General features: G+C 41.0%; 2 protein-coding genes across 3 annotated transcripts in view; one reads left to right on the top strand and one right to left on the bottom strand.

The window, feature by feature from the left end:
- The first annotated feature begins 758 nt into the window (after positions 1 to 758).
- On the top strand, positions 759 to 15,994 carry chrna2a (cholinergic receptor, nicotinic, alpha 2a (neuronal)). Its single transcript, XM_077238736.1, has 6 exons — positions 759 to 948; positions 2,471 to 2,622; positions 8,178 to 8,222; positions 9,100 to 9,209; positions 10,686 to 11,733; positions 12,760 to 15,994. The coding sequence occupies exons 1-6, from the start codon at positions 798 to 800 to the stop codon at positions 12,883 to 12,885; spliced, it is 1,632 nt and encodes a 543-aa protein (XP_077094851.1). The 5' UTR covers positions 759 to 797; the 3' UTR covers positions 12,886 to 15,994.
- The window catches only part of ptk2ba (protein tyrosine kinase 2 beta, a), a 33,986-nt gene continuing 30,021 nt past the window's right edge, over positions 14,142 to 18,106 (bottom strand). For both annotated transcript variants that reach the window (XM_077238727.1, XM_077238728.1), the window contains 4 exons: positions 17,378 to 17,424; positions 15,768 to 15,902; positions 15,582 to 15,662; positions 14,142 to 14,611 (listed from right to left, as the gene is read on the bottom strand). In XM_077238727.1, the coding sequence (XP_077094842.1) occupies positions 14,396 to 14,611; positions 15,582 to 15,662; positions 15,768 to 15,902; positions 17,378 to 17,424 (479 nt within the window). In that variant the 3' untranslated portion in view covers positions 14,142 to 14,395. The remainder of the gene's footprint in view (positions 14,612 to 15,581; positions 15,663 to 15,767; positions 15,903 to 17,377; positions 17,425 to 18,106) is intronic.

The following is an 18,106-nucleotide window of genomic DNA, read 5'->3' on the forward strand; positions in this document are numbered from 1 at the left end:
ATTAATCACGTAACTTGACGTTCACCAAATACGCGTATCTGATTGGTTGAAAGGCAGAAATTCGCAAGAGGCATGATGATCATCATTTGGCGAATCATTGATAGGCTATTAATTAAATTAGGTCATAGACGCTCCAGAAAGGTTATCAAATCAAGCAACGTCTACAGGACCTATTTAATATTCATAAGCTATGCCTTGACAATATTATTTGTCTGTGATATAGTAGTTGAAAGGGATCAGATCAAATGTCAAAAAGTTGTATTAATCGCAAACTTTGTCAAATGTTTGTAATTACCAACCATATTAGTTCATTTTAAAATGGTTACACTTCATTTTAAGGTGTCAGTAGGCTATTACTGTGTAATTATACATTTAGAGTAATAATGAACTACATGTAATTACTATAGGGCTACGGATGAGGGGTTGGTTTTAGGGTTAATATAACATTGACAATAACAATGACTGTAAAATATAGCGTTACCATTAAAATATACACGATAATAGATTAAAATATCACGATAACAAGTAACGGTTTGCAATATAAAGAAGCAAAAAGGTTTTGTAGCTAGAACTAAAATAAATTGAAGCTGATGAGACAATGCTCTTATGAGAATATTTTACGCGAAATTGGCTAACCCTAAAACCAATTGTGTCAAGTTAATATTTACTTAATCATTGCATTATTTGATGGTGTAATGATTGAGGACTTTGCACGTGCAGTTATTTTACCATGTTCACCCCTCCCACTGGAGCCGCACAGCGTCATCATTGGCTCACAGTCCGTCAGTGCGAGTCTGATGCACGAGCGTTCATCACATCCAGCAGTCATGACCATCATTTCACACGTCTCTAGCGGACTTCTGACTATTGATATGGGGCAAAATAATTTTAAATTAATTTTAAAGAATTTGTGGCTGCTCTTTCTTATTGTGGAACACGTTAAACCTGGTGAGTGCAGTTCTTTTTTTACTGGCTAAAAATATATAGCCTGTACATAAATATGGAAATCGAATTAATTAGGCTAGTTCATGTAGCCGTAATTAAAATAATTTGCATTTGTATATGTATATGAAACACGTAGCCTAAAATGTAATGCAAAGTATCAGAGAGTTTTAGATGAAGTATTGAGTGTTAGTATCTGAACTTGAATTCACCAAGTGCAACATGTTCCTGGATCCACATCTTTGTTGATCCTGGAACAACATTCCAATCAACCAATCAGATTTGAGGGACACGTTTACAGTTTATATTAAGTTTAGGCTTACTATCAGGGTTATTGTGCTTCTACTGTTATTCACCTGTCATTTCCCTCTGATTTTAGGGTCATTGGTTATGGATAGGGTTAAGACTAAATTTCCAGACAGGATTGTTGATCCAGGAACACGTCTTTGCCAATCTGTGGATGAGGGGCTTTAAATGCATATTAATAACATAAAAACTTGTACAACAGTCAACCTATAGCATAGTTTAAGCCAAGACATGTGAATAGGGTAATAAAAAATAACTATATCACCATACTTCCCCAGTTGATTGATTACATTAAGCATTGCAAAACAAAAGTTGTATTATAAGTTTTTTTTTTTAGGTATTACATGTATAAAATCAGGCAAATTATATATTAACAGACCCCTCTGTAAGAACGTTCAGAAAATGAATAAAAACTAATGTTTGGCGTCTAAAACTGCTGAAGCGGATATTTCTGGCTGATTGCAGGAGAAAAAAAACAAATGTTTAGAAAACAGCCTTTAATGATATTGTCATCGAAATCTTTAGACACAAATAGATAAAGTGCTCTAAAAGATACGCCTAAAAGTGTATTTTGGATGTTTTCTTTCAACCAGTCCGAAAAAACACAGAAAAAACAGGTGCATGAAAAAACAGTTTTTGTAGTGTCTCGTCTTAATTCTATATGTAGTCCATTGGAAATTGCTAAAAAATCAGTACTATGTATATCCAGGGGGAATAGAAATTCAGAAATTATTATTATTATTATTTATTTTTTCAAATGAATGCAACAAAGAGGCTTTTTCAGATTATATTCTCTCTCTTTTTTTTACCTTGTGGTACCATTCAATACACTGTGTGTTTGCAATGTTTCCTGTCCATGTGAGACTTCACTCTTCTTTCCATTTAGAATCTAATATGAATTTTCCACCCTCTTGACTAAGAAAAAAAACACACACATCACAAATCGCGGGACGGCTAGATTAATAAGAGCTGACTGCGGTGATTAAGGAACAAATAGTAATTACAGTGAGGATGCGGATTTGTTCGGCCAGTCTTTTCTTTTACCCAGCCATAACTTCAACCTATTCAGTGTTGCTTATCCTCCACAGTACCTTTCCAAAACATTTATCAGACACTTTGTAATCAATTATAGTTTTGAATTAATCAGTTATCACTAATAAAATAAAGTGCATGCTCAAGATCTGTCAGAATCCCTCTCTTTGTCTATGAATATCTCTTGCAGCACTATCAGATGGTTGGATCCATGCGCATGCAGAAGACAAACTCTTTAAAAAACTCTTCATCGGTTACAATAAGTGGTCCAGACCTGTGCGGAACATCAGCGATGTTGTCATTGTCAAGTTTGGCCTCTCAATTGCCCAGCTTATTGATGTGGTAAGTTGATATTTTGCATGTTTTCTATGCTCGTCTCGGTCCTGGTGAGTGGCAAATTCAAAGCATCAATGCACTGAGACCATCTTACAAATACAAGTAATTTTTGGCCATAAATTTAATAATGTTAAGAAGGGCTTTACATATCCTGATGGAAAGTGTAATATTCTGGTTCCCTTTCGAGAGGTCTCTCCTATTGCGTAAGTAGCTTACGCTATGGGAAAACTTCTTTTCTCGAGAATATTGAAGTCTTTATGTAAAACGCATTGCAGCTGCACAGTAGACAGCAATGAGCGAAGGAGCTCGGTCATTGGCTGTGCTGCGGCAACTTGCTCGAACCAATGACGGGGCGACTCTGAATGCGCGACCAATGAGCGCGCCCGCGCGCGTCAGAGCTCGCCAAGATGGGCGTGGCCAAGAGCTATATATTTGGCGCCCCATCATGAGAGTTTTTTAGATTTAATCTCATTCAGCGAACACCTTCTTCGCTGAATCCTCCGGATTATTGAAAGCCTTCGCCGCCTTGGAAAAGCGTACCAGCGGGATTGCTAAGAGGACGTCGGCATCTTCAGCCGCCTTCGAACGCCATCCTACTGAGCCATCCGGCGCGCTACACGCAAGTATTTACATCCGTTCTAGCATCTCTAGCAGAGCGGTGGGCCTTGTGACTTTCGGCGCGTCCTAGGACGACGGGTGAGTAGATGACTCTTTCTCCATCGACGCTGCATCTGACGACTGGCCGGACTCCACTTTCAACTAACACGAGTAGGGGATCCTCTATGGATACGGAGATTGTCCGCATCCTCTCTAAGGCCGTGGAGGACCTCGGGCTCGATTGGTCTTCTCCCGAAGAACCAACCCGAAGCCGACTGGACGAGTGGTTTCTGCAGGGGCGCCAGCAGGCCCCTCGGCAAACGCCTTCACCTTTCTTCCCGGAAGTTCACGACGAACTCACTAAGTCATGGAAAGCCCCCCACTCTGCGCGTCTGAAGCCATCTTTTTCTTCGTCGCTCTCTGTGGACGGCGCGAAGGAAAGAGGCTACGAGGGAACGCCGCCCCTCGAGGAGGCCGTGGCCAATCATCTCTGCACGCCCTCAACCACTGGATGGAAAGCCAAGGCTTCCCACCCCTCGAAGCCCTGCCGCTCTCGCTGGTCGCGCCTACGCCGCCGCAGGCCAAGCTGCGTCAGCGCTTCACTCAATGGCGGTACTTCAAGTGTTCCAAACCAAGCTTCTCCGCTCCCTGGACGAGTCTGGCCCCGAACCCGAAGCCTTCAAGGACCTACGCAGCGCGACTGACATAGCCCTGCGAGCCACGAAGGCCACCGCCCAGTCTATTGGCCGCGCCATGGCTAATTTGACTGTTCTCGAGCGCCATTTGTGGCTGACTTTGACGGAGATGAAAGACGCGGATAAAGCCCCGTTTCTGGACGCGCCTATCTCCACAAGCGGGCTGTTTGGACCGGCAGTTAAAGGTTTCGCCGAACGCTTCACTGAGGCCCAGAACGCTTCACAAGCTATGTGCCATTTTCTGCCTAAACGCTCCAGCTCATCGCAGAGCAGACAGAGGCCGCCACAGCCGCAGCGGGCTAGAGCAGCCCCCACCGCCTCTCAGCCTGCGCCTCAGACTGACGCTCGACGCCGCTCGCGCTCCCACAACCGCAAGCCGCCTCCTGAGCGACGGGGTCCTCGGCCCAAGATCGTGCTGAACCCTGAGCCTCGAAAGCCTTCCTAGCCACAGGAATGAGAAGAGAGAGTGCGTGTCTCGCAAAAGCCTTACCACTCTCTCTGCAAAATCTCAAACATTACCCAGTCCCCGTACAGGCGGCTGGAAATGTCTATACAGCAGTCAATGGACCAGTCACAGAGCTCGCTCACCTGCAAACAAACGCCGTTTTTACGGCGACACACAGAAAACACAAAAAGAGTCTTTTTCTGCCTGTGTCACTAAGGGTTCAAATGTCCACAAAGTGTGCATTCCTAGATACTGTCAAAACAGTGCCAAATTCATTCCCAGCTCAGGCTGCATGCCCCATGAATGTAGATCACGTGCCTACGGTCATGTACGCACCACTACACACAAGCACTGTTCACAAAGTTATGAATTCATCCCCAGTAAAAGCGGGAAACATTATAAAAGTGACGCGTGTGCCTACCACTGTCTATGCACCCCCACTTATAAACACGGTCCCTGCAGTGTCAAACACAACCCCAGCAGGTTTTTACAGCCGCTATTTTCTCGTCCCGAAAAAGGATGGCGGTCTCCGCCCCATCCTAGATCTCAGACACCTGAACAAAGCACTAATGATTCGCTCGTTCAGAATGTTAACAACCAAACATATCCTCGCGCAAGTACGCCCAGGAGATTGGTTTCTCTCAGTGGATCTGAAAGATGCTTACTTTCACATTCCAATAGCGCCTCATCACAGGCCTTTTCTGAGATTCGCGTTCGAGGGACAGTCTTACCAGTACACAGTACTTCCGTTCGGCCTGTCCCTGGCTCCCCGTACATTCACGAAATGTATGGATGCAGCACTTTCCCCCTTGAGACGAAGGGGAGTGCGAATACTGAATTATCTCGACGATTGGCTGGTCCTAGCACAATCAGAGAGTCAGTTAATAACACACAGATCTTGGATTATCAGCCATCTAGAATGCCTGGGTCTAAGAATCAATTTTGCAAAAAGTATACTATCTCCCAGCCAGAAAATGTCTTTCCTGGGAATAGTTCTAGACTCGATGCAAATGACAGCTCGTCTCTCATCAGAACGCGCGCTCACCATCCGGCGCCTTGCAACATCATTCAGGGCGGGCGCGCGCGCCCCCCGTCAAGCGGTTTCAGAGAATGCTGGGTCTCATGGCCTCAACATCAGCCGTACTCCAGCTAGGATTGTTGCATATGCGTCCTCTCCAACGCTGGCTCAAGAGCCGCGTCCCTACTCACGCGTGGCGTTCGGGCCACCTTTTAATCAGAGCGAACCACGGCTGTATAAAAGCCCTGACGCACTGGAAAGCCGCCGACTGGTACCAGTCAGGCGTGAGCCTGGGTGTGAACACAAGGAGAAAGATGATCACAACAGATGCCTCCAAAATAGGTTGGGGGGCCCTTTACGAGGGCAGGCCTGTCTCCGGCTTTTGGTCAAACCCGGAGAAGCGCCTACACATAAACTGTCTGGAGATGAAAGCGGTCGCTTTGGCTCTCAGAGCCCTGCTTCCACATCTAAAAAATTAACACGTCCTGGTCCGAACGGACAACATGACGGTAGTGTCATACATAAATCGCCAGGGTGGACTCAGGTCAAGCTCCATGCATTCAATGGCCAGGAGACTCATCTTATGGTCCCAGCACAACTTGCGCTCGCTGAGAGCAGCGCATGTGCCAGGCGTGCTGAACCAAGGGGCAGACATGCTATCCAGAGACAAGATTCTCCCAGGAGAATGGGCTCTCAACCCGCTGACGATTCAGTGGTTATGGAAAATCTTCGGCGAGGCGGAGGTCGACCTCTTCGCCTCCAAGGAGAATGCACACTGCCCTCTTTTCTTCACGAAAAGCACGGACGCGCTCGCCCAGAGCTGGCCGAGCCGCCCCTTATATGCTTTTCCCCCGATCGCGATGCTTCAGTCGGGTCAGAGAGGAGAAAAACGCAGTGCTCCTGATAGCCCCACTCTGGAAGAACCAAACATGGTTTCCAGAATTGATGCAAATGCAATCTGCACCACGGCCGATTCCACTGAGGCCAGACGTCCTCAGTCAGGCCAGCGGGATGATATTTCATCCCCGCCCCGATCTGTGGGCCCTTCATGCATGGCCCCTCAACGGGTTCCCAGGAACCTCATGAGTGGAGCGCTAAAAACCATCGCTGAGGCGCGGGCGCCCTCCACGAGACGCTTATATGCCCAGAAATGGAAAGTGTTCAGTGACTGGTGTAACGCCGAGGGCCTGAACCCTGAAACATGCGAGATTACGAACGTACTCGCTTTTCTACAAGTGCTTCTGGAGGCGGGCCGCTCCCCCTCCACACTCAAAGTATATGTGGCGGCCATCACAGCGTCACACGACCCTGTGATGGAACCTCCATTGGGAAGAAACGACCTAATTATTCATTTCCTAAGGGGCGCTAGGACGATGAACCCTTCACGCCCCCCCTCAGTGCCGATCTGGGACCTAGCTACTGTCCTAGACGCTCTTAAAGGGCCCCCGTTCGAACCACTACGAACCGTGCACCTTAAGCAGCTCTTGCTTAAAACTGCTCTCTTGCTGGCACTCGCCTCGGTTAAGAGAGTGGGCGATCTGCACGCGCTTTCGGCAAGCGCTGCCTGCTTGGAATTCGGACCTAACGACTGCAGGGTCGTCCTTAGGCCAAAACATGGGTATATTCCTAAAGTGCTCACCACTCCCTTCAGAGCACAGGTTATCTCCCTAACTGCGCTATCGTCTCCAGCAGACGAACATGACGCTAACCTACTCTGCCCCGTTAGGGCTCTCAGAGTGTATTTGGAGCGTTCTGCCCTATTCAGACAGACAGAACAACTGTTTGTATGCTTTGGCGGCCGTACGAAGGGTTCCGCCGTTTCAAAGCAGAGAATCTCTCACTGGATAGTTGAGGCTATAGCTCTGGCTTATGAAGCCAAGGGACTTCAATGCCCCTGGGGAGTCAAAGCACACTCCACCAGGAGTGTGGCTTCTTCCTGGGCGTGGTCGAGCGGGATACCGATCGAGGATATATGTGCGGCGGCAGGCTGGGCCTCACCGTCCACATTTATCAGGTTTTACAACCTACAGGTCCCGACATTGCATTCCAATGTACTATCAGCATGATGCTAGTAGAACTATGAGTTCGTATCTAGATTATGTATGTGCTTGTGTTACACTTAGCGCCTTCTGGCCGCTCTTTACTTTTTTCCCACATATAAAGCTCGCCTCTGCCGGCTGGTTGGATGATAACTTTGCTTTTTTTAGCTCAGGCACCTGCCTCTGGCTATCATAAGGCGAAGTTCAGCACGCACGGCGTTTTGCATGGTGTTCCCATAGCGTAAGCTACTTACGCAATAGGAGAGACCTCTCGAAAGGGAACGACTCGGTTACTAACGTAACCTCGGTTCCCTGAGAGGAGGGAACAAGTATTGCGTAAGCTGCCGTGCTTGTGCTTGGTTAGTTCGCTTCAGTCGTTTTAACCCAAAGAACTCTCATGACGGGGCGCCCAATATATAGCTCTTGGCCACACCCATCTTGGCGGGCTCTGACGCGCGGGCGCGAGGCGCGCTCATTGGCAGCGCATTCAGAGTCGCCCCGTCATTGGTTCGAGCAAGTTGCCGCAGCACAGCCAATGACCGAGCTCCTTCGCTCATTGCTGTCTGCTGTGCAGCTGACTTCAATATTCTCGAGAAAAGGAGTTTTCCCATAGCGTAAGCTACTTACGCAATACTTGTTCCCTCCTCTCAGGGAACCGAGGTTACGTTAGTAACCGAGTCGTTTCCAGTCCCTCCTTTAATTGAAGTCTGTGGGATTTATTCATCTACCAGACCGAATTTTGTTATTAATCACCTGTTATTCTACAGGATGAGAAGAATCAAATGATGACAACAAACGTTTGGCTGAAACAGGTGACGGTCTTTATATTTGATTGAACTGATCAATAAATGATATTGTGGTCAAAGCTCAAACCAACAATATTATTCATGAACCCTTCAAATGTCCTTCATGGTGAAACCAAATAGCCTACTATAAATAGATTCTCTATAGCTCAAAGGTAAGCTTTAAAGCATAGTCCTCACAGATGTACAATCACAGCATGTCAATTTAGATCAAAATCAACCGCGCAACTGATGAACGGGTTACGTTAAAGGAATAGTTCACTTCAAAATGAAAATTCTGTCATCATTTACTCACACTCATGTTGTTTCAAACCTGTATGATTTTTTTTCTTCTTTTAAACACAAAAGAAGATATTTAGAAGAATGTCGGTAACCAGACAGTTGATGGATCCCATTGACTTCCATAGTATTTTTTTTCCTACTATTGAAGTCAACTGTTTGGTTACTCACATTCTTCAAAATATTTTCTTGTGTGTTCAGCAGAAGAAAGAAATTCATACAGGTTTGGAACGACTTGAGGGGGAGTAAATGATGACAGAATTCCTTTATGTAACCATTTTTGCCTAATGGTGATCAAACACATGAAGCGGCATGTGACTTGACCTCACTTTACTAAATGTACATCAATAAAATGCACTTTATTTAAAATAAATTATATATAACATTTTGACAAATACATTATAATAATTATGGTAACGCTTTCGACTAAGGTTTCAATTGTTAACATTAGTTAACTATTAGCCTTTTTAGTAGCTCAAATTTGCCTTCCTGTAACTCGAACAGTGAAGCACAGAAATGCCAAGATCGTGGGTTTGATTCCCAGGGAACGCAAAAACTGATAAAATGTGTCTCTTGAATGCAATGTAAGTTGCCTTGAATCCTGCAGGAATGGAGCGATTATAAACTGCGCTGGAACCCCTCCGAGTTTGATAATGTGACGTCTATTAGAGTCCCGTCAGAGATGATTTGGGTGCCTGACATCGTCTTATACAATAAGTAAGTACTGATGTATATTTCTAAAAAGGTTGTGACACACATGACATATGCAGGAAGATTTTTGTCAAGGTGGGTATTCAGACATTAAAGCTTATGGTTAAACTAACAATGTCCTGTTAAAACTCTGGAAGAAAGAGGGCGGACTAAGTCTTAATGGCTCTATTAATATCTATAGCCCCTAGATCCAGCCCTCTGGTGTTTCTGAAACATTAATATGTGAAATCAAACAGACATGGCGTGAAATAAGATGTTTAGCGCTGCTGTAGTTGATTAAAAAAAGGTGCATGTTTTAATCTCCTAATAAAATGTCAAATGACTATTGTCTATTTTTGGAAACACCAGGTCTGTCTTTATCTAGAAGGCAAATTTGATCTCGACAAATAGAAATTGAGGTCCTCTTGCATCATCAGACCTGAAGCAAATGCTAAAAAAAAGTGATGTAGATATTTGAAGTAATTATCGCAATTGTAATGGAACATCTTCCTAGAGGGATAAAGAAGTTTGTACCCCAGATACATCAAAGACACTTCCTATACAGTAATTCATCCATATTTTAAAGAAAGCACTTTTAAAAGGCTCATATCATACTTTCTGTCATTCATTTATAATGTTAGTAATATTGAAGTGTTTTTTGGCCCTTTGTTTGCAATATGCAATTTTCTTTTCTTTCTTTCTTTTTTTTTGGTGACGCTTAAGACTTCTATCGTTTTTATTCTATTACTCCACAATGATGCATCAAATCCAAAACAGCCAAAGCACTTATAATGTTACAAAATATTTATATTTAAAATAAATGCTGTTCTTTTGTACTTCTTATTCATCAAGGAATCCTGAAACAAAAAAGTTTTAAACATTGATAATAATACATTTTTCTTGAGTATCAATTTAGCATAATAGAATGATTTCTGAAGGATCATGTGACACTGAAGACTGGAGTAATGATGCTGAAAATTCAGCTTTGATCACAGCAATAAATTACATTTTAAAATGCATTCAAAAATAGATAACGGTTATTTCACATAGAAATCATTTTTCACAATATTACTGGTTTTAATGATTTTTTGATCAAATAAATGCCACCTTGGTGTAAAAAAAAAAATTCAAATGTAGGTAACACTTTACAATAAGGTTCATTAGTCAACATTAGTTAACTATCTTAGTTAACATGAACTAAGAATGAACAAAACATCTCCAGCATTTATTAATCTCAGTTAATATTAATTTCAACATTTACTAATGCATTGTTAAAATCAAAGGTTGTATTTGTTAACATAAGTTAATGCACTGTGAACTAAAATGAACAAACAATGAACTGTATATTTATTAACATAAACAAAGATTAACTAATATAGTAACAAATATTTTGCTCATTTGCAGTTCATGTTAGTTAATACATTATCCAATGTTAACTAATGAACCTTCCAAAAAATCCAAACTCTTGAACAATAGTATAAACTGGTGTGGTTTTGTCTACAGTGCGGATGGCGAGTTCGCAGTGACCCACATGACCAAAGCCCACCTGTTCCACACGGGGAAGGTGAGTTGGGTTCCTCCCGCTATCTACAAGAGCTCCTGCAGCATTGACGTCACCTACTTCCCGTTCGACCAACAAAACTGCAAGATGAAGTTCGGCTCCTGGACCTACGACAAGGCCAAGATTGACCTGGAGCAGATCGAGAACACCGTGGACTTGAAGGACTACTGGGAGAGCGGCGAATGGGCGATCATCAACGCCGTCGGAACCTACAACACCAAGAAATACGACTGTTGTCACGAGATCTACCCGGACATCACCTACTTCTTCATCATCCGCCGTCTGCCTCTCTTCTACACCATCAACCTCATCATTCCCTGCTTGCTTATTTCTTGTTTGACCGTGCTGGTGTTTTACCTGCCATCAGACTGTGGAGAAAAGATCACGTTGTGTATTTCAGTCCTTCTTTCCCTCACCGTTTTCCTATTGCTCATCACTGAAATCATTCCCTCGACATCTCTGGTCATTCCACTCATCGGAGAGTACCTGCTCTTCACCATGATATTTGTCACCCTCTCCATAGTCATTACCGTTTTTGTGCTCAATGTGCACCATCGATCGCCCAGCACCCATAAAATGCCCAGTTGGGTTCATTCGGTGTTCCTGGACCTCATTCCCCGCTGGCTCTTCATGAGACGCCCAGAACCCGAGCTGAAGCACCGCGACATGACCAACCTCAGCACATCTAAAAGCTGGCTTCAGCAGGAGACCAACGTGGACGGACAGGACTGTCAGGATGTGGGGATGGGGATATCCACGTCCATCTCGTCCCCATCCGCCACGTCTCTGCTTCTGTCCGACTCGGAGCCTTTACTCCAGAAGTACGAGCTCCGGCAGTTAGGACACGTGCTGAACCTGTGCCAGCGTCCAGCAAAGCTCACGAACCTCGTGTCAGACCCCGGTCTCAGCTTCTCACCGTGTGTCCTGAAGGCCCTGGACGGGGTGCACTACATCGCTGATCACCTGCACGCTGAGAATGAAGACTTTTCAGTGAGTCTTCAGTCATGCAAGCCCCTTTCTGAAACACGAAAAAAATCATGCGCTGGTGAATCATAATAGAAAGTTGTAATTATGAGATAAAAAGTCAAATTGGAAATTGACTAATCAAAGTTATGAGATAAAGTCGAAATTATTATATACTAAGTCATACTTATAAGATTAAATGTCATAATTATGAGATAAAATGTCACAATTATGACAGCCCGTCATATTATGAGATAAAAGGTTGTCATTATGTGATAAAAAGTTGAAATTATGAGATCATAATTATGATATAAAGTCAAAATTATGACATGCTAAGTCATAATTATAAGATTAAATGTCATAATTATGATAAAACATCAAAATTATTATAACATACTAAATCATAATTATAATATAAAGTCAGATTATAATATAAAATTAGATAAATTGGGAATTGAGATGTCAAAATTATGAAAACATTTAAATTATGATATACTAAATAATAATAATAATAAGATTAAATGTCATAATTATGATAAAAAGTGAAAATTACAACATACTAATTCATTACAATTTAGTCAAAAAATTTGAAAATTTACGTCAAAATTGACGTTTTTGAGATTAAGATAAAAGTTGTAATTATGACTTAGTTTAAATTGATAGATAAAAGCAGTTAAAATTGACACGAAAAGTCATAATGAGATAAAAAGTGATAAATATGAGATAAAATGTCAGAATTAGGATGTCCTAAATGACATTATGAGATAAAAAGTTTAAATTAGACACAGTGTAAAAATTATAATTATATATAATTTCATAAGATAAAAAAGAAATTAGTTAAAATAAGAAATAAAGTCCGATATAAAGTTGCACTTATGAGAAACAACTTATAAAAAAAAGAGTCTAAAGTGGAAACAGGCTGATTGAAAAAGTGCAAAACCCTTTGTGTGAAGTTTCTCCACCAGCTAAACAGATATTCCACTGACTTCATTACATTGTCCACAGTTTTCCTGCTCTGAGCACTTCTGAACCGCACGGTCTGCTTTTTGACAGGTCAAGGAGGACTGGAAATACGTGGGAATGGTGATTGATCGTATCTTTCTGTGGATGTTCATCATCGTGTGCCTGCTGGGGACGGTCGGCCTCTTCTTACCTCCCTGGATATCAGGAGTGATCTAAGAGCCGTGATACACACCAACATCAAGAGCTCTGGTAAACACTTGAAGCCAAGACCTTTTACAGGGACCATTAAAAAGATGGCAAATATTGTAATATATAAATAAAAGGTCGGCTTTTATCTCACTTCCTTTGATAAAACTAAGATGAAAGCCTGTTTAGGGAATATTTGAGGATGCAATTCATTGTTACAACACAGGAAACACAACTGAATGCCCTGACATTTAGCACTATCAAACTGCACCCGAGTCCTGTCGTTTCAATGCATAAAGAGTGGGGCCGTCACCGCCGCAATATGCAAAATTAACCTTTGGGAAAGAGGCAAACGCATTAAGTGACCCTGATGGGTGGCAGTTCAATTCAGTTCACTCTTTACCCTTTATTCAACTGTTCAATGAATCGTAGATTACATTTCGTGCCGCTTTCAACAGCAATTATCTCCAAGGTCAGAAGGCAACTATTTATTTTTAACTTTTTATGAAAAGTCTTTGAAAACACAAGGCTTTTGATATTGCGAAGGTCGTGTAATTGTCCAAGACGGGTCTGTGGACCATGTGGGTCAAATGGGACCTGGGAGAAAAATGACATTTACTATTTGAAGTTTTGCTCGTCCACTGAACTAAAACACTATTTAGCCAAACATGAAGAGCAATTATAGCCAAACTAATAACTAGGATCCGCCTTTATTAGCTGAAATCGAGAATGAATCGTGACATGAAAATGTCTCCTTCGGTCTTTATAATTAATGTAAATGAGACTATCTGCCAGTCATATCCCTTAATAGCTCTATTTTTTTTACAGCTGTGAAAGAAAGTCTCTAACAGACTAATGATAAATGAGACGACATGAGCGTTGTCGCCCTCTGTTGATGATTGTGTAAAACACACCAGGATTCCCACTGTCATTATTTTTTTTTTAAAGATAATTTGATCAAAGGCAAAAACATTAAAAATTAAGGTTAAACATTTATTAAAATATTTAATAGATCTTATCTACATGAAACTAGTTTGACACGTTTTTTCTAGTAATCCAAATTGATTAAAAAGCAAACTCTCAATGATTTGAAATATATTACAAATTGGATTTTTAATTTAAGTCTGACTTTATGGAGGCACTGAAAACTCAGAACAATTAAAAGTACTTTTGTGATTTTAAATCAGTTGCACTTTATAGAAATATTAATTAATTGATGTTATATTTGTAAACAAACGTGTAAAGTTTAGAGAATTAAATAAGTTAATGCTTTGAAATGACAAAACTGCAAAACATCTGTATTTATTTCCTTCCACAAACTCTGCAGAAATTTAACATCTTTGACTCTTTAATAAAGGATTACAATCATACATTTGTGAAAATATATCTAAAAAAACATTCAACATTTGAAAGCACTGCTTTCATTACCTTTCGTAAGCATAAATAAAGCGAGTTGTGCCAGGTCATTTACAATTAAATTCATCCTCTAGCTTTTTCATTGGATAAACCCCCCTGTTTGTCATCCAATCAGGGATCAGATCTAGGGTGTGGCGGATTTGGCTATATTGGCTCGTACTCTGGCCTGGTCCACAGCGTCCAGGAGGTTCTTGGAGTCCATGGCCAGCGTGTGAGCGGCCGTCAGCATCTGTTTCTTACACTCGTCCTTCAGAGACGTGACGGCGTTCTGCTGAGCCAGACGCATCTTACTTATCAGCTCGGCCAGATCTTTATTCAGCAGCTTCTGAGTTCCTTCAATCTGAGGAACAGAGAGGAGCCAGAACAATATTTTATACTCCATTTAAGCGCATTTTGGGTAAAACCATCTATGAGGTTTCGTTCAAAATAGCTCACTAACCCAGCTAACAAAAATATGTTCGATGAACGTTTTGCTACTGTTCCCATTAAGTAATGAAAACTTTATTTTCTGGATGTTCTCTGAACGTTAAGTTAAAGGCGCTATACGTATAATTCAGAAACCCTTGTTATTAGCGGAACCGGTGGCTGTTAAGTGAACTGCAGCCAGCAACTTCTTGCTCGTGATCGCATTCATTCACACATAACATGTACAGAATGGCTCTTTCGGCATTCTCTTGAACATTGTATAAGCATTCATTTCATGTGTCATTGAACGAAAGAGAGGCTCTTGGGAACAAGGGTAAACGGCAAAAACATCCCGAGTCCTTCACATAAAAATCAGTCAACAGGCTTTCATAGATGAGCTATAAAGTTGGGAAAGGTTTCATTACAAGCTGTTCACACATTGGCAATACAAAAAGCGATTAATACATGACAATTCTTACATGCAGTATAGTCCCTTTAATTTGTTAATTTTGTAAAAAGTATAAGAATGTTACTATGTTCTGAAACTAAAACATTTCCCAAAAAAACGTTCCATGAATGTATAAATACAAGTCATAATTATGATATAGTCAAAATTACGGCATGCTAAGTCATACTTTTTATGATTAATGTCATAATTATGAGATAAAAAGTCAAAATTATGACATCCCATCATATTTTGAGATACAAAGTTGTAATGAGATTAAACGTTGAAATTATGTTTCTTTGCTAACATTTTCAGAACAATATAAAAAGACCAGATAACCTTTACTGAATGCTTTAGTAACATCTCTGAAAGAATGTTTGCTTGTACCTATCCAGAACGTTCAGAGAATGTTCTCTGTTAGCTAGGAAGTCACTATGGCTATATTTTCGAAATCCTTTACCTCCATTCTGATGGACTCATGTAAAGATGGGAGGATGTCGTCCACACTGCGGATCAGACTGCGCAGCGTCATTCCTACTGACTGCAAAATAAGATGATAATGACCTTGTCAAACAGAAACACAACTCCAAACACATTAAGCATTAAGTATAAATGACAAGAAATAAGATGTTCAAAGGCGACTGACCTTCACTCCATTGACATACTCTGAGGCTGGTAATGTGTTGACATCATTCTTCAGCTGTACCACGACCTTCACCATCTCCATGACGTTATTGTAGACCATGTCATCTGTGCGATCCAGTTCTGCTGTGGGAGCCGGCTATGATGGTCAGATCAGTCGTTGTTAATATGTGTAGCAAATCATTGCAAATAATGTTTTTAATAAAGATTTTGTTGTTTTATCAGAAATTATGAGAATTGTTCTTGCATTGTGGTTTAAACCATGTCAGTGTTATTTTAGTTCATTTTCAGTTTTCATTTTGTAGTGTTTTTGTCATTAAATATTTCTATTTAGCTTTAATTTATATTAAGCCCTATTTTTCTAAATTTGTTTTCTAAACGATGTTTGAGTCGCAATTCTTGTTTTTTTTATAGATGTGGCCGTGTGCTGTGCTTGCGTGCTTCACGCATGATATGTCTTTTCATTTATTATTTATTTATAAAATTTTAATATATTATTAAAAAAAACTATTTATGTAAACTTCACGAGTTATAGAAGTGGCTGTGTATAATAAACCCAAAAATTGAGCAGAGAAATCTAGACAGTATCTTATTCTTACCTGACACTGATATTAATATAAGCAGGGTTAACAGTTTCCATAATTTGGCTCTATTTGTTAATTTTTGTTATTTACTTTTTTTGTCAGATACTATCTATATTGAAACGAAATGAAAGCATGTGAAAGATTGGTGTGCAAACGGTAACTCAGGTAGGTCAAAAACACATGAGAAGCGTTAGTATATAATACTGTATCGGCAATCAGACATTCACATTCGGACGGGATTAGATTTCTCAGAGGACCGCTGAGTTTGCTGAAAAACAGTAGGTAATTTGCCCTGGAATTCGTAGAGGTTGTGTGATAAAAACACAGATTTAGCAGATACGGACGGGATTAAAATCGCAAAGTACATAAGAATTTAGTCCCCCCGGAAAACTAGTCCCATCTGAATAGGGCTTCAGTTTTAGTAATTTTTCATAATTAGGTTTTTTATGAATTATTAATTTTTATTTCAGTTTTTTTCTTAGGACATTAAGTTAAACTAAATTAAAATGAGAAATACTGGTAGCTAGCTGAAATAAAATATGTTTTTGTTACTTTTTTAAATTCGTATATATATATATTTTATTGATTTTAATTAATGTTTATTTATGGTTTTAGTTTTTGTTCCTATATTAACCCTGAACCATGTATGTTTCACTTCTTTAAAAAATTTCATTTGTCTCTATATTTCATTTAGTCCTTACTCTCATTTGGTGGTGCTGACCAAAGCTACTGCATAGCTCGGAGACAGAAGGTTTCATTTCAGCTTTACCAAGGCTGAAGTCTAAAGATATGTGGAGAGGGAATCGTCCCTCATCCTCTTTCTACTGACCCATTGAGCTCAAAAGGCCCAAAGCTCATCAGGTTCTAGTCACAGAGCTCCCAGTAAAACCCGCCGCTTTGATTGTTGCCATCTGCTCGTCTGGAATCTTCCAAAGGACGGCTGACACCTTTACTCAGCGGCTTCAAAAAGAGATCAGAAGTCTCTTCTGCCCTTCAACCCCGTCCCTAACCGCATTAAGACAGCAATTACCTGAGCGGACACCCGCGGGGGCTTCTCTGGGGGACCCTGGAAATGATCTGAACGCCAAACAGAAAAAAACAAAAGTGTGACAAAATAGACGAAGCTTTACTATGGATCCTATAAGTTAGCATTACGATTGTGACAGTATAAGTATTGGCTACTGAAATCTATTCCTTTAATAATTAATATTTAATAACGTCAAACCAGAGGTGCATCAAAATCAGTGTTGTCATTGTTAACTAAAACTGAAACGAAAAACTATTCAAAATCTTGCTCTGTACCAGAAATTAAGCTGAAATAAAATAAAATATCAATATTACAAGAAAAACAAACACAAACTGAAATAGACATTCGGACAGCAGCAAAACATGGTTGCCATCTTGTATTTGAGTCCTTTTACAGTTCCCTTGACTAAAGTCATTTACGTCAAGTCATTTACGGGAGTGACAACTGCATTCTATATCTGAACATTTTTCAGGACTCACAACTGCATTCTCGGAAAATGCACTGTGTGAATGGAACTGCACTGGACACCTAGTTGTCTGTCACATCATGCAGTGCGAGAGACCCGCTCTGCGCTGCACAAATGTATGTCTACCGTGTGCTTTCATGGGTTTTCATGTGTGGTTTCAGGAACTTACAGCGACAGAGATAAGGGGGATTTAATCCAGTCACTGTTCTCCACCGGAGCTGCTCCCGTCAGTTTTGTGATATGCTCTTACACGCGATTCAAATGCT

The sequence above is a fragment of the Siphateles boraxobius genome, unplaced genomic scaffold, assembly GCF_051911475.1.
Source record: "Siphateles boraxobius isolate OS27281-9 unplaced genomic scaffold, OSU_SipBor_1 22, whole genome shotgun sequence".
In the NCBI taxonomy this organism is placed as follows: Eukaryota; Metazoa; Chordata; class Actinopteri; order Cypriniformes; family Leuciscidae; genus Siphateles; species Siphateles boraxobius.